Raw genomic sequence first — 13,543 nt, 5'->3', positions numbered from 1 at the left:
CAGCAGAGATTTAGATTCGGTCTTCTTTGTCAGACACAGGAAACCTCTCCCACACACACACAAACACACACACCAGCTTTCCAGGAACAATGAGCCTACACACACACACACACACACACACACACACACACACACACACACACACACACACCTGCAGAGATCAGCAGGACTCAAACTGTCAGAAACAAGCGTGCAGATAACTCAAGGTGAACTTACTGAACTTCCTGTCTCATTGAGTCTCATCATCTCTCTCTCTCTCTCTCTTTGTCTCTCGCCCAGATGAGCGTGAGGCGGTGCAGAAGAAGACCTTCACCAAGTGGGTCAACTCACACCTGTCCAGAGTCTCCTGCAGGATCACAGACCTGTACATGGACCTGAGGGACGGACGCATGCTCATCAAGCTGCTGGAGGTCCTGTCAGGAGAGAGACTGGTGGGTCACGTCAGCCTCTGGGCTTTTATTTTGAAAGAGGAGCAGAGGGGGGAACAGTTGGTCCGTCTGCAGAGTCAGACTAGTTAATCATCACCATCTGAGGCAGCGGCAGGTTAAAGGGACAGTTCTGACTCTTCACATGTTGGTCACAGAAACAGTTTAAGACAAATTAAATCTGCGTCTTGTTCCAGCAGCGCTGTAATAAACACTGTGTCACTCTGACATCATTTCTTATTCACAAATAAAATAAAGGAAGGAAAGAGACAAATTAAAGTGAAGATGAGTTTCTTCTCATTAAAAATCTGCTTGTTAAAATCATTTTATTGTCTTTCAGTTTCTCTAAATTGCAGAGAAACTGAATTTAATTTAAAGAACACGTCATGATCTTCTTCTGACCTTTCAGGTTTCTTGCTGGAAGTTTCCATGTTGGAGTAAATGTTGTTGTCTGGTCGAGCTTGTAGCAACAAAACTGATCTGAGCGCCGTCACAGCAGCAAAATTTAAGATGCACAGAGACAAACTCTTTAAGAGCGATGTGATAAACGTGTCACCAGATTCATCAGACGACCTAAAATCTTTTTCTAACTTTATCTAAAAGACAGACTGGACACATTATAGCACTGATACAAACAGGATGATCTTGGTCGTCAGCTGTCTGTCTGTCTGTCTGCCTGTCTGTCTGTCTGTCTGCCTGTCGGCCTGTCTGTCTGCCTGTCTGTGTGCACACTAACAGCTGCTGGTCGTCTCTCCTCTCTCACTCTTCTTATCAGCTGTTTGAACACTTTATGACTGACAATGATTAACTCAGACCTCCTCCTCTCTCCACCTCTCTCCTCCTCTCTGCTCCTCTCTGCTCCTCTCTGCTCCTCTCTCCTCCTCTCTGCTTCTCTCTGCTCCTCTCTCCTCCTCTCTGCTCCTCTCTGCTTCTCTCTCCTATTCTCTCCTCCTCTCTGCTTCTCTCTGCTCCTCTCTCCTCCTCTCTCCACCTCTCTCCTCCTCTCTGCTCCTCTCTGCTCCTCTCTGCTCCTCTCTCCTCCTCTCTGCTTCTCTCTGCTCCTCTCTCCTTCTCTCTGCTCCTCTCTGCTCCTCTCTCCTCCTCTCTGCTCCTCTCTGCTTCTCTCTCCTCCTCTCTCCTCCTCTCTGCTTCTCTCTGCTCCTCTCTGCTCCTCTCTCCTCCTCTCTGCTCCTCTCTCCTCCTCTCTCCTCCTCTCTGCTCCTCTCTGCTCCTCTCTCCTCCTCTCTGCTCCTCTCTGCTTCTCTCTCCTCCTCTCTCCTCCTCTCTGCTTCTCTCTGCTCCTCTCTCCTCCTCTCTCCTCCTCTCTGCTCCTCTCTCCTCCTCTCTCCTCCTCTCTGCTCCTCTCTGCTCCTCTCTCCTCCTCTCTGCTCCTCTCTGCTCCTCTCTCCTCCTCTCTCCTCCTCTCTGCTTCTCTCTGCTCCTCTCTGCTCCTCTCTGCTTCTCTCTGCTCCTCTCTCCTCCTCTCTGCTCCTCTCTGCTCCTCTCTGCTCCTCAGGTCAACATGAAACACTTCATGTGTTCACTTTGCTTCAGGTCGACTCTGACACACAAACACCTTCAGCCAGTGTTCAGTTCATTAACTCAGAGAGCTGATGTTGTCTTCTTCTTCTTCTTCTCCTCCTGCTCCTCCTCCTCCTCCTCCTCCTCCTCGTCCTCCTCCTCCTCCTCTCTTCTCCTTCTCTCTCCTCTCTGTTGTCTTTTCACAGCCTGTCAGACACACAGAGACTCAGTCTGAGAGGAAACACATAAAACTGAGCTCCTTCTTCTTCTGCGTTGTGTTGTGTTGCTGTTACAGCCTCCTTTTATTTATCCAGTTTTATTTTTACAGTGTTGTGTGTTTGAGTCCGGGCTCAGAGCCAGACAGTCTGTGGTGTTATAGATGCTCCTGCAGGAGGAAGTGAAGAGAGGAAGAGGAGGAGGAAGAGAAAGGATCCTGAAATAAACGGAGCAGAGCGGCAGATGATGATGTGTTGAGCAGGACGGATGGAGGGAATAACCGTGGGAGACGGCGTGGGGGGTGTCCGAGTTGTGAAAGGAGTCATTGAGTAACTTTCAGGGTTTACATGGAGCCAAGACGCCTCCAGAAGCAGCCCAAGAATCTGAGAGCCAGCAGTGTTTCCACACAGCGTTAAAGGACCAGTGCAACCACTAAACCATGAGCTGCTGTCATATTTGTGTTTGTCACTGGCAAAGAAAGAACAGTTCATGCAAAAAAAGTCAAATCCAGTCATCTCCTCCCTCCATGCTGACGGAAAGGTGAAGTTTCAACTGAAGTAGCTGGAGACTTGTTTTAAAACGTCTCCATACAGCTCGTCTGCTGTAATCACAGGCTGCAGAAGCCCCGAGATCACAAACTGATCTGAGGAGACGTTATTTACATCCTCCACGTGCGGTCAAGCTCGTGCATGCTAACACTATTAGCTTAGCAGCTACAGTGAAGATTAAAGGGTGTGAACGACGTCCAGTGTGAAAACTGTCCATGTTGGAGCACTTTAGGTCTTTGGAAACGATCATTTCCATCTTCAAATTATTCTAAAAAATGCATTTCCATTTAATAAGATGCGATTCTTGAGTAAATGTACTTAGTTTTTTGAGGATTAAATCCTCAAGGTTTCTGAAAAGAGTCACAAAGGAAGTTCAGCACCTTCACACACAAAATGATGGTCAAGAGTCTGAAACCTGATGAAACCTGAGGGGGACATTTCAGTTTGGTTTGAAGGAGTAAAGTGCTGATCTGAAGCTGTCTGGACCCGTCCAGCGCTAAATCTCTGTGTGGTTTGTTGGATTTGTTCCACCAGCAGACAACAGTCCAAAATATCTCTGGTCCTGGTCCAGATCCTGAATCACTGAGTGACTTTAGCCGGCGGTGTTTATGTGTCTGTGTGAGGAGAAGCAAAGACAGAAGTGTTATTGTTGGACGGAGGCCCGGTTGTAGTTGGGATGGTCAGCGTTGGACCGGAGGACATGTGGAGGATGTAACATGAAGCTGCTCTGACACCTCAGACATTTATTTTATTGTACTTATTTATTATGACTGTGTTTAAGATTTAACGTCGCCGTAAACATGTCGGTGTCGTCCAGAGGCTAATGCTCAACCTCTGGACCGCTGCTAGATGTAAAGATATTAAAGAAAAGAGATTCATCTGATGAATGGATGTAAAGAAATGAAGACAAACTGCTTCGTCAGGTGAGGACGGAGGACAGGAAGCGGTCGGTTTAGTTTGATGATCACCAGCTGGTCGCATGTTTCCCCTCGTACAGTCTGATCAGTGTTCAGGTAGATACTGAGCAGACGGACGAGTATTTTATTGTCTTTATATCCGTGTTAATTACATCAGTGCTCTTCCTCTCTGTGTCCTCCTCAACAACATCCTGTGGCTTTAATCCTCCGTGTTTCACACAGATGAAATACAGGAGCTCGTTAAAGAACAGATGGACCTTTATTTTAAATTAGCTCTCATAATGTTGGAGCCTTGTAGTGTTTAATCATCTGATAGCAGCAGTACGTCCCCAAGGAAACTGAATAAGAGAATTTAATCCAAGCAGTGAGTGAGCAGTGGTCAGGTTCCTGTAGATTTTCTATAGTTACCCTTAGGATTTTACATTAAAAACTGTTAAATCAAAATGCAGTGACGTGTGACTCGCTACACAAACACATTATCTACTTGTCTTCGTCTCTCATCACGCTTCAGATGTCTGTTAGTCGTTACAGAGACGTTTCCTCTCTAAACTTCATCATCTCAATAATCGTTTTAGGCTCAAAGAGGCAAAATTATCCAATATTTCATAAAAATGTAAGATGAAAGAAAAGTCCAGAAACTGAGACCAGCTGTTGTGTATCAGGACTCGTGACGACCACTTAGTTATATCTGGTGACACTGTCTGTATATAAAGTAGTTTAAAGTGTCTCCAACTGTAACATGCTGCCGAACACTGACGCATCAGTTATATTAATAAAGTTTGACAGTCTGTTCTGCACAATGAGTACTTTTACTTTTGATACTCTAATTACGTTACGCTGATGATACTGTACTTTTACTTAAGTAGGAATTTAAATGCAGAAGTTTTACATTTTACTAAGTTCTGATCTTTTTTCCTCAGATTTCTAAGAAAAAACAGTCAAAACTCAAAATATATTTTTTACAGTGGCGCTAACCCTCCTCCGTACTTCCCTGTTGTTTACTGCTGTTGTTTACTGCTGTTGTTTACAGCTGTTGTTTGTCGTGTAGCTGCAGAGCTGTGTGTCAGCAGGACAGTAAAGTCAGTCATCACATGTTAAATCACTCTGAGAATCCTCCTCAGTAATAAAATCTTCGTTCACGGTGTTTCCTTCAGTCTGCTGGAAACCCTCCCTGACACTCGGAGGTGACGCCAACACTTCCTGTCTGTTTTCACACCAACGTCACACACACTTTTCTCTCAGACGATAACTTCACCTCGCAGCCAGAATGTCTCTTTTCTCGCTTCTCATTTTTTAAATAATGTTTTATAAATCTCTCCCAGATGATTTCTTAGACTATAAAAGTCTCTTTATTAAATCTATTCATTGCAGATGTTAAATGGCTGGTTAACAGTGACTCTGTACTGCAGAAATGAAATGGGGCCTCTCCACAACTGTAATATAAGATCTACGGCAGGGCCGCCGACCATAAGGTTTGATTTGGACCAACAACGTGTCAACAAATTGTCAAATGTTTACAGTAATATCCAAATATCTTGATACTTATTAGATTAGATACCAATATACCAATTATTCAAACTTTAATAATCAAATTTCAGCTAATCTACATCAAAATTCTGAAGATAAGGTTTAAGAATACGTAACGTGAAATCAAAATACAGAATAAGTAAATAACGCCTCCTGTCTTCTTTGGTGAACCTTTGAGATAAAGTTAAATACTTTTATTTAAAAACTGTTTTCACTCAACATTATTAGCTGATTAGTTATCAGAGAACAAACAGCTCCTGAAGCTCAAGATAAGTTTGGTTATGAGAAAAAAGCTCATTGTTTTAGTTCAGTAATTGTTTTTCTGAGGTAATGAAAACATTTCTCCTGTTTTTTGGATGTTTGCACTGAGGAGATCCTTTGATTAATGATATAGTAATAATAAATAAAACATAAGAAAACACTTTGACTCAGTAAAGAACACTATCATAACACAAAGTGTGGGTTTGAAGGCGTTCAGCTGTGTCCGCAGCTGTTTTCTTCTTCTTCTCCGTGTTCGTCTGGCAGCAGGAAGCAGTTCACGGTTCCTGGTTTTTGAAGCTTGTAAATAAACTGAGATGTGTTTTTGTTTCAGCCCAAACCCACCAAGGGTCGGATGCGGATCCACTGCCTGGAGAACGTGGACAAGGCTCTGCAGTTCCTGAAGGAGCAGAGGGTCCACCTGGAGAACATGGGCTCCCACGACATCGTGGACGGAAACCACCGCCTCACCCTGGGGCTCATCTGGACCATCATCCTCCGCTTCCAGGTAAGAGGCGCAATTTGTCATCCCAAGATCACATCGGCTGATTTTGGAAGACTTCTCTGGCGATGTCGGTCGTTTGGTCTTTTACAAATTTGCAGTTTTGCATCCCAAATTAGTCGGAACAGATGGAGTTGCTCTATTAAATAAACAACTGTGATATTGTGCATCCCCAGATGTAGTGAAACAAATTCACTGGCAGATTTTGTAATCTGGAGCTCAAATGGCACATAAATGATATGAACTATTTTGCATCTCAAAAGTTAAATTAATCTATTGTTATCCCAATATTAGCGTAATCACGGGTTGCCTCTTCTGTGACACCATATTCCCTCAGAGTCAGAGTTATTTAGCTATTTTGTATCCCTGAATAAATATAATACTCATCATTTTTTCTATTAAATATATACTTCTTATGTTTGTGCCTCCTCTTGACGTTTACCCTTCACCTATAGGTCATAGGTTGCTGTTACTATTTTGCATCCCAGTCAGACACCATATGCCCTCTGAGTCAAGGAGTTATTTCGCTGTTTTGTATCCCTAGATTAATAGAATAAACAGTTACATTCACATAAAGGATTAAACTATATATGTTGTATGTACTCTTTGCTTTTACCCTTCACCTGTAGATAATGGGTTGATGTTACTGTTTTGCATCCCAGTTACATTAAATGTCGAGATGAACCATTCATATAAAATAACACAAAGTCCCATAAAATGAGGGACAAAAGTTTTATTTTTGTGTGTCACACCTGAGCCATTTGCTTTTTGTGAATTCATTGCCGTTTTATTTTGCATCCCCAACTATGTTTAATAGATTTTGTTGCCTTTGCTCAAATTGTGGGATCAAACTTAGGCGCCATCTTGATCGTTACACATTAAATCCCAAAATAAGTAATATGAGTTCAGTTTGGATGAGCCAATCAAGTGTGACCTCACCTGGACCATTTTGATTCCATCTTGAGAAACTATTTTAGATCCCAAAATAAATCAATTACATATTGACTATTGTGGTCCATTCATGTGAGAGGAGTAGATCCCTCATACTCTTGATTGAAAGGGATGCAAAATAGTACCAATATAATGATACCTTTTTAGAATAAGACAAAACAAGAATAAAACTTGTAAAATGAGTATTTAGTTGACTCAGGTGTTTCTAATAAACTGCGAGGTGTTAATCATAAAACCTAAAATGAATCATCATTAATATTTCTAATTAAAGATAACGTTGAAGCCAGAGTCTGTGTGATTTCAAATCCCTTATAATCCTAAAAAATGTGACATCGCTACATCTTTAATCATTTACTGAAAGATTAGATTAGTTGTCAGTTAAATAACTTAATATTTAACTGTTATTTTTGGACGTCTGAATTCATTTTTGAAGTGATTTGACTCCTCACGTCCCTCAACAATCAGTCCTGAGCTTGTTTATCTGCCTCAAACGCATCGACCTCAATGAATAAATGACTGTCATGACACTCGGACAAACAGCTGTGACTGTACTGTACGTCCACGGGGTTGTCGTGTCACGGTTGGTGGTGATGTCATCGTTAGGGACAGCGAACAGTTGGGAAAATGGGTGAAAAGGATTTAGCTTTTATAAGCTGCGAGGATTAAAAAAGTCTTTTTAGTGGTTTTAAATCCTGCAGCAGAGGAATGAGGGTGAAACTGACAGAAGGAGTGTGTGTGTGTGTGTGTGTGTGTGTGTGTGTGTGTGTGTGTGTGTGTGTGTGTGTGTGTGTGTGTGTGTCTTATATGCTCTGGCGGTGTTGATGTTGCTGATTTGTGGCTCAGATGTGGCTCACGCTTCTGTCAGACTGAAACTGATGGATGTCCATCAATGAAGGTGAGGTGTGTGTGTGTGTGTGTTTGGACTGTTTGAGGACATTTCCTGAAGGTGAGGACATGTTGAGAAAGAAAGTGTGAATATGTTTAGATGGTGAGGACACGTTTAAGAAAGACGTCTTTGGGAAGGGAGGACATGTTTGCATCAGGAGTTGGTTTCACGGTTCTGGTAAGAAGTCGTGCAGTTTGGGTCGTGCTGGTGTGTGTTTGTCAATGTTAGGAATGACGGTGACATTTAGGACATTCTGATTGGTCCTCTCTCTTCCTCAGCGGGCTGTTTGAAGGCTTGGATTTAGGTTTAGAGATTGAGATTAGACCGAGGGTGGAGGTCAGACGGACTTCACTCTGGGAGGATTACACGTACTTTAATGTCGAATGAAAACCGAACAGTCAGAACTGGTGTTGCAGCCACAGGAGGGATCTGACTGTGATGAATCTGTTGCTCCTCATGTTTGACCATCGCTTTAACCTAGAAATGAACTCAATGACTCATTTTGTTTCCTGTATTAATGTGCTGTATTATGTGCAGCTCTGGCTGTTTTTCTTGCGGTCTCGATACGACAGTTTATGATCAGTGGTTTCCCCGTTAAACACCCCGACCTCTTCCACCACCTGCTGCTCTTCTCGGGTCATTCATCCTTCTGAGCTGTTCGTCACTGACAAAGTGTCTCTTGGTTAGTCAGAGCAGACAAACTGCCTCTCTACTCTCCACAGTCCAGAGACTCTGCAGGTGTGATGGCTGAAGAGGTCAGTGTGTTTACTGGGGAAACTACCGCTCAAAACCTGCTTCATAGACATTTATATCATACATTTGCTTTATGTTGGTCCAGTGTTTGTGTGGGTGTTATTATGGATCCCACTGCTTTTTTAAGAGAGACCCCCCTTACTATACCTCTGATTTGTTTGCGTCTATCACTTTTCCACCATGTAACCACCTCTACTTTCATATGCTGGTCCAGTTACTTTATGCTTCTGATACTTCATCACGTTGTTTCAATGAGGGAAGAAGAGACAAACTGAGAGGCCTGTCTCCGTTGTCTGCTGGCTGAATGTCCTGTTGAATCACCACAAATGAGACGAGAATTAGCATTTTTTTGTGCTATTTCCTAACTTTATATTCAGTGGTTGTTTGGTGTTAGGGTCTTTTATAGATATACAGTATATACACTGTGTATAGAGTAAGCCTGTTATATCCACCATGTTGCACAGCCATGTTTCTACAGCAGCCCAGAACAAACCACCATAAATCCGACACACCTGACTTTTAATAATGCAAACAGAAAGTTTATAGTGCTGCATGAATCAGCTGTTGTCAATAAAGTTGCTTCTGCCAACTTTAATGTCTCATAAAGACGACTACAAACAGAATCAAACTCTTCAGTTACACACTGTGCAGTCATTTACATCAGTGTTAACTCTGTGTGTGTGTGTGTGTGTGTGTGTGTGTGTGTGTGTGTGTGTGTCTCAGATCCAGGACATCAGTGTGGAGACGGAGGACAACAAGGAGAAGAAGTCGGCTAAAGATGCTCTGCTGCTCTGGTGTCAGATGAAGACGGCAGGGTGAGGATCTAAAGACCATCACATCCTCACTGGGACTGTTGTTTTTTCTCACTTCAGACTACATTTCCCAGCAGCCCTGTCACCCAGCTTCTCCCTGATTTGGATCGACGATTAGTAGTTATTTGTGTTCCTGTCAGGCCCTTTATGTTTCCAGCATTACCCAGAAAATGTGAAAGCTTCAGCTGTGTTTGATGTGAGATAAAGACGCAGCTGCTCGCTGATGATCCCCTCAGATTAATTATACAAACATCAGTAAACGACTGTGATGAGACGTGAGCGGGACAAACAGTCCACCATTAAATACTCTTCTCAGGAGCTTTAGTCCAACACGAGAACCTGACGAGCTGTGATTTCCTCTTCCCGTCCAGATATCCCAACGTCAACATCCACAACTTCACCACCAGCTGGAGGGACGGGATGGCCTTCAACGCTCTCATCCACAAACACAGGTGGGAGCTTTAATGTCACTGTCATTAAACAGCAGAAGATCTGAGCTGATGTCCAGATGTTTCCACTGAACGTCTTCACATTAAAAAGCTGCAGATCGTTCTCAGATTTTCTCGCCCACAGACAAACGATGATGCCATGTGAACCATTTGAAAGTTGCTGTAATCAATTAAATAATCCTGTACATAGAAGTTTTAAAGAGAATCGACTTCATTATCCGCGATCGTCTCATCGTCTCTTCTGTTTGTCCTGCAGCTGCTCGGCCTTTTCTTTAATAGCTGCAGATCCTCAGCTGACTGTCAGCAGACCGTTTCCTTCAGACCACATTTAGACCTGAAACATTTCTTTATGCAGAACATGAAGGAAACTATGTTTAAACTGAAGGAGGAAGATGTTCAGAGGAGTCACGCAGCAGAGACACAAAAATCTGTTTATTCTCTGAAGTTTGTGTCATTTCCTTTGTGCTCGGTCGTCATTGATCTTTCCAGGTTTGACTGTAACTTCCAGCTGACTGTGATCATTGTTGCTTCTTCACAGTTTGAACTGTTTAACATTGATAACACGCGTTAATCACACATTAGTCACTCATACCACTTCTCAAGGCTTTTAATCTGACATTATAAGCGAGCATAAAACATGAAACTGAGATGTTTCAGTCCTTTCAAATTGAAGTTATCTGGTATTTTAATTTCAGTCGGAGCCATATCTGCTGCTCTGGGCTCAGTGTGAGCTGTGCAGCCGGAGGACGTCTGTGATCGTAACTGCCACCACTGTGATTTTGGGTCGACTGTTCTCTGTTAGAAATATGATGGTGGCTCGTTATATCTTTAACAGCAGTCGGCTGTGTCGGCGTTTGAAGACGATAAAACAACTTTATTTATTTATTAAAGTGGCTGCTCAGGAACAGACCGTCCACCTCTGTGACACTGACGTTACTCAGAGCCTCGACATCATATCTGAGGAAAATGTCAGTAATTTTGAGTAAAACACAGACTTCACTTCATGTGAATGAACCACAGGTCGATTTTAAACCACATGATGTTCTCTGGTTTTACTGGTCCTGAACTAAACTGTCCTGTGTGTCCCAGCAGTGTTGAGAAGAATAAATAAAACATAAAAACGTCCGAGTCATTAAAACATTATTTATAGTCGTCCTCTGTGGCAGAACGCTCTCTCTTTCTATTTCTGTTATTTTATTTGAGTCATTTTTTTAAATAGTTCTGTTTCTGTCATGTCTCCGCCCGTCCTCAGACCGGACCTGATCGACTTCGATAAGCTGAAGAAATCAAACGCTCACTACAACCTGCAGAATGCCTTCAACCTGGCCGAGCAGCACCTGGGCCTCACCAAGCTGCTGGACCCCGAGGGTGAGGACGCGCACACACACACACACACACACACCTTCATTTTCATAGACTATGCCTTCTGACCTTTGTTTCCTGTGTGTGTGTGTGTGTGTGTGTGTGTGTGTGTGTGTGTGTGTGTGTGTGTGTGTGTGTGTGTGTGTGTGTGTGTGCAGACATCAGCGTGGACCACCCTGATGAGAAGTCCATCATCACCTACGTGGTCACCTACTACCACTACTTCTCCAAGATGAAGGCTCTGAAGGTGGAGGGGAAGAGGATCGGCAAGGTGACCACGACCTCCCGACACCTCAGCAGACACTTAAAGGAGCAGGCTGGTGTGTTTTGTTATATCAACGTGTGTCCTCTGGTGTGTCCTCCAGGTTCTGGACAACGCCATCGAGACGGAGAAGATGATCGAGAAGTACGAGTCTCTGGCGTCGGACCTGCTGGAGTGGATCGAACAGACCATCATCATCCTCAACAACAGGAAGTTCGCCAACTCTCTGGTGGGAGTCCAGCAGCAGCTGCAGGCCTTCAACACGTACCGGACCGTGGAGAAACCACCGAAGTCAGTCCAGACACACACACACACACACACACACACACACACACACACACACCTAGAAGTTAGCGCTGGTTCCCTCGACTAAAGATCTGTGGGATTTTTCGCCAGAAGTAAAAAGCTGACGTTATAAACAAATGACATCACGTCTCAGGCTGACGTCCTCCAGCTGCTCCGCCTCGACTGATCTACAGTTTCCTGATGGACAGATTGTTTCAGTTGTTGCTAATGTAACCGCTAACTGCTGCTAACTGCTGCTAACTGCTGCTGCCGTTAGCTCATCTGATAATAGTGTGACAGACACATGGGATTTGTGATGTCGCACAAATGTGGCGACAAATCACACAAAATCTCATTTCTGACATGATGTTATTTAACCACTGAACTTATTTCAGGGTTTTAATCAAAAAACATTCAAGAAACCATCAGCGTCGGTATGAGGGAAGCTAACATGCTAACTTATTTCTTGTTTTTTTGGATGTTATTCTGTCGACCAGCTGTCTGATGGATGGCTCGTGTCGGATTGTTAATTCTTGTTAAGCCTTGTCGTTCTTTGACGACTCTGCGCCGGTGATAACCTCGGCCAGACGCATCACGACTTTGAACACGATATCTCAGAAATGCCTCAACTTTGGCACCAAAGTTTTCTTAGAACTGACGAACTGATTAAGATTTGTTGGTCAAATGTCTACGGGACTTTTTTTGCCGTTGCTCAACAATTCATACGATAATTATTACAAGATTTTACACAAATGTCTGATGAGATAAATTATTAAGTGTTGAGATTTTATCTGACTTGGTCTCACTGAAGCTGCACGACCGACTGATTCTGGTTGTTCCTCCACTGTGTCTCTGTGGTCGGAGAGTTAACAGTGATTCATTTAGAGGATATTGTTTATCCACCTTCTCTCAGAGCGAGTCGTTCAGATGGATTTCAATCTGAAATGAAAACACACAGAAGCAAAGAGAAAATAACAAACACACACCTACCACAGCCGAGCTCCCTCTCTGTCTTCACCTCTCACTGGAAACCAGATATTTCACAGTTTGTTACTCGTCCACCGCAGAGGTCCGCCCACACGGGCCCAAGGACCAAAACAAAACCAGCTGAGCTCGGATGCAGATGAGTTTTCCTGGAATGAGTCGCAGCAGATTGTAATCTGTAATTACTGTGTGATGAGGCTCAGACCTGGAGCTGAAACTTCATCACCGCGCTCAAACAATGAAACTTAAACAGAAAATGAGATGTGACCAGGGGGTGGACACAAAAACATGAACACACAGTGTGTTATTATTGTCTGTTCTTGCAGGAGTTTTGTTTTTTGAGAACACAGTTTGTGTCGTTGTTTTAGACTTCATTATATATCATATATCATATATCCACTCAGGTGTCGTTCATCCAGACACTGTGACCTCAACGATATCACAATGATGTGTAATAATAACCTGCTGGTGTGTGTTTGTGTGCAGGTTCACCGAGAAAGGAAACCTGGAGGTTCTCCTGTTCACCATCCAGAGTAAGATGAGAGCCAACAACCAGAAGGTTTACACTCCCCGAGAGGGAAAACTCATCTCTGACATCAACAAGGTGAGAACACCTGCTGTGATGTCATCGTTCACTGTCACTGAACTTCACATACAGTTGATTGTTTAAATTCACCATGTAAGTAGAGACTGTACCTGAATTTGACAAGAATAATGTCTCATCTTGATGGAGAGTTAAAATTGATTCACAAGACGAGACCCGTCCGTCCACGAGCCTGAGTTTTATCTGTTAAAGGTGCAGTATGTGAGAATTTGTTGGTTTAAAACATTCAGAAACTTAAATTATCAACGGTACAGTCTGTTAGCATGCTAACCAGTGAGTCT

At 43.3% G+C, this 13,543-nt stretch overlaps 1 protein-coding gene across 4 annotated transcripts in view; it reads left to right on the top strand.

Annotated features, from left to right (window-relative positions):
- Positions 1-13,543, top strand: part of LOC311270243 (spectrin beta chain, non-erythrocytic 1) — a 105,919-nt gene that overhangs the window by 61,117 nt on the left and 31,259 nt on the right. For all 4 annotated transcript variants that reach the window (XM_084374997.1, XM_084374996.1, XM_084374995.1 and 1 more), the window contains 8 exons: positions 280-431; positions 5,747-5,920; positions 9,228-9,319; positions 9,688-9,768; positions 11,018-11,133; positions 11,286-11,398; positions 11,493-11,680; positions 13,145-13,262. In XM_084374997.1, coding sequence (XP_084231123.1) covers positions 280-431; positions 5,747-5,920; positions 9,228-9,319; positions 9,688-9,768; positions 11,018-11,133; positions 11,286-11,398; positions 11,493-11,680; positions 13,145-13,262 — 1,034 coding nt within the window. The remainder of the gene's footprint in view (positions 1-279; positions 432-5,746; positions 5,921-9,227; positions 9,320-9,687; positions 9,769-11,017; positions 11,134-11,285; positions 11,399-11,492; positions 11,681-13,144; positions 13,263-13,543) is intronic.

The sequence above is a fragment of the Pagrus pagrus genome (assembly GCF_965226575.1).
Source record: "Pagrus pagrus genome assembly, chromosome: 15".
NCBI lineage: Eukaryota > Metazoa > Chordata > Actinopteri > Spariformes > Sparidae > Pagrus > Pagrus pagrus.
The sequence above is the reverse complement of the archived record's forward strand: the minus strand, read 5'-3'. Positions and strand labels throughout refer to the sequence as shown.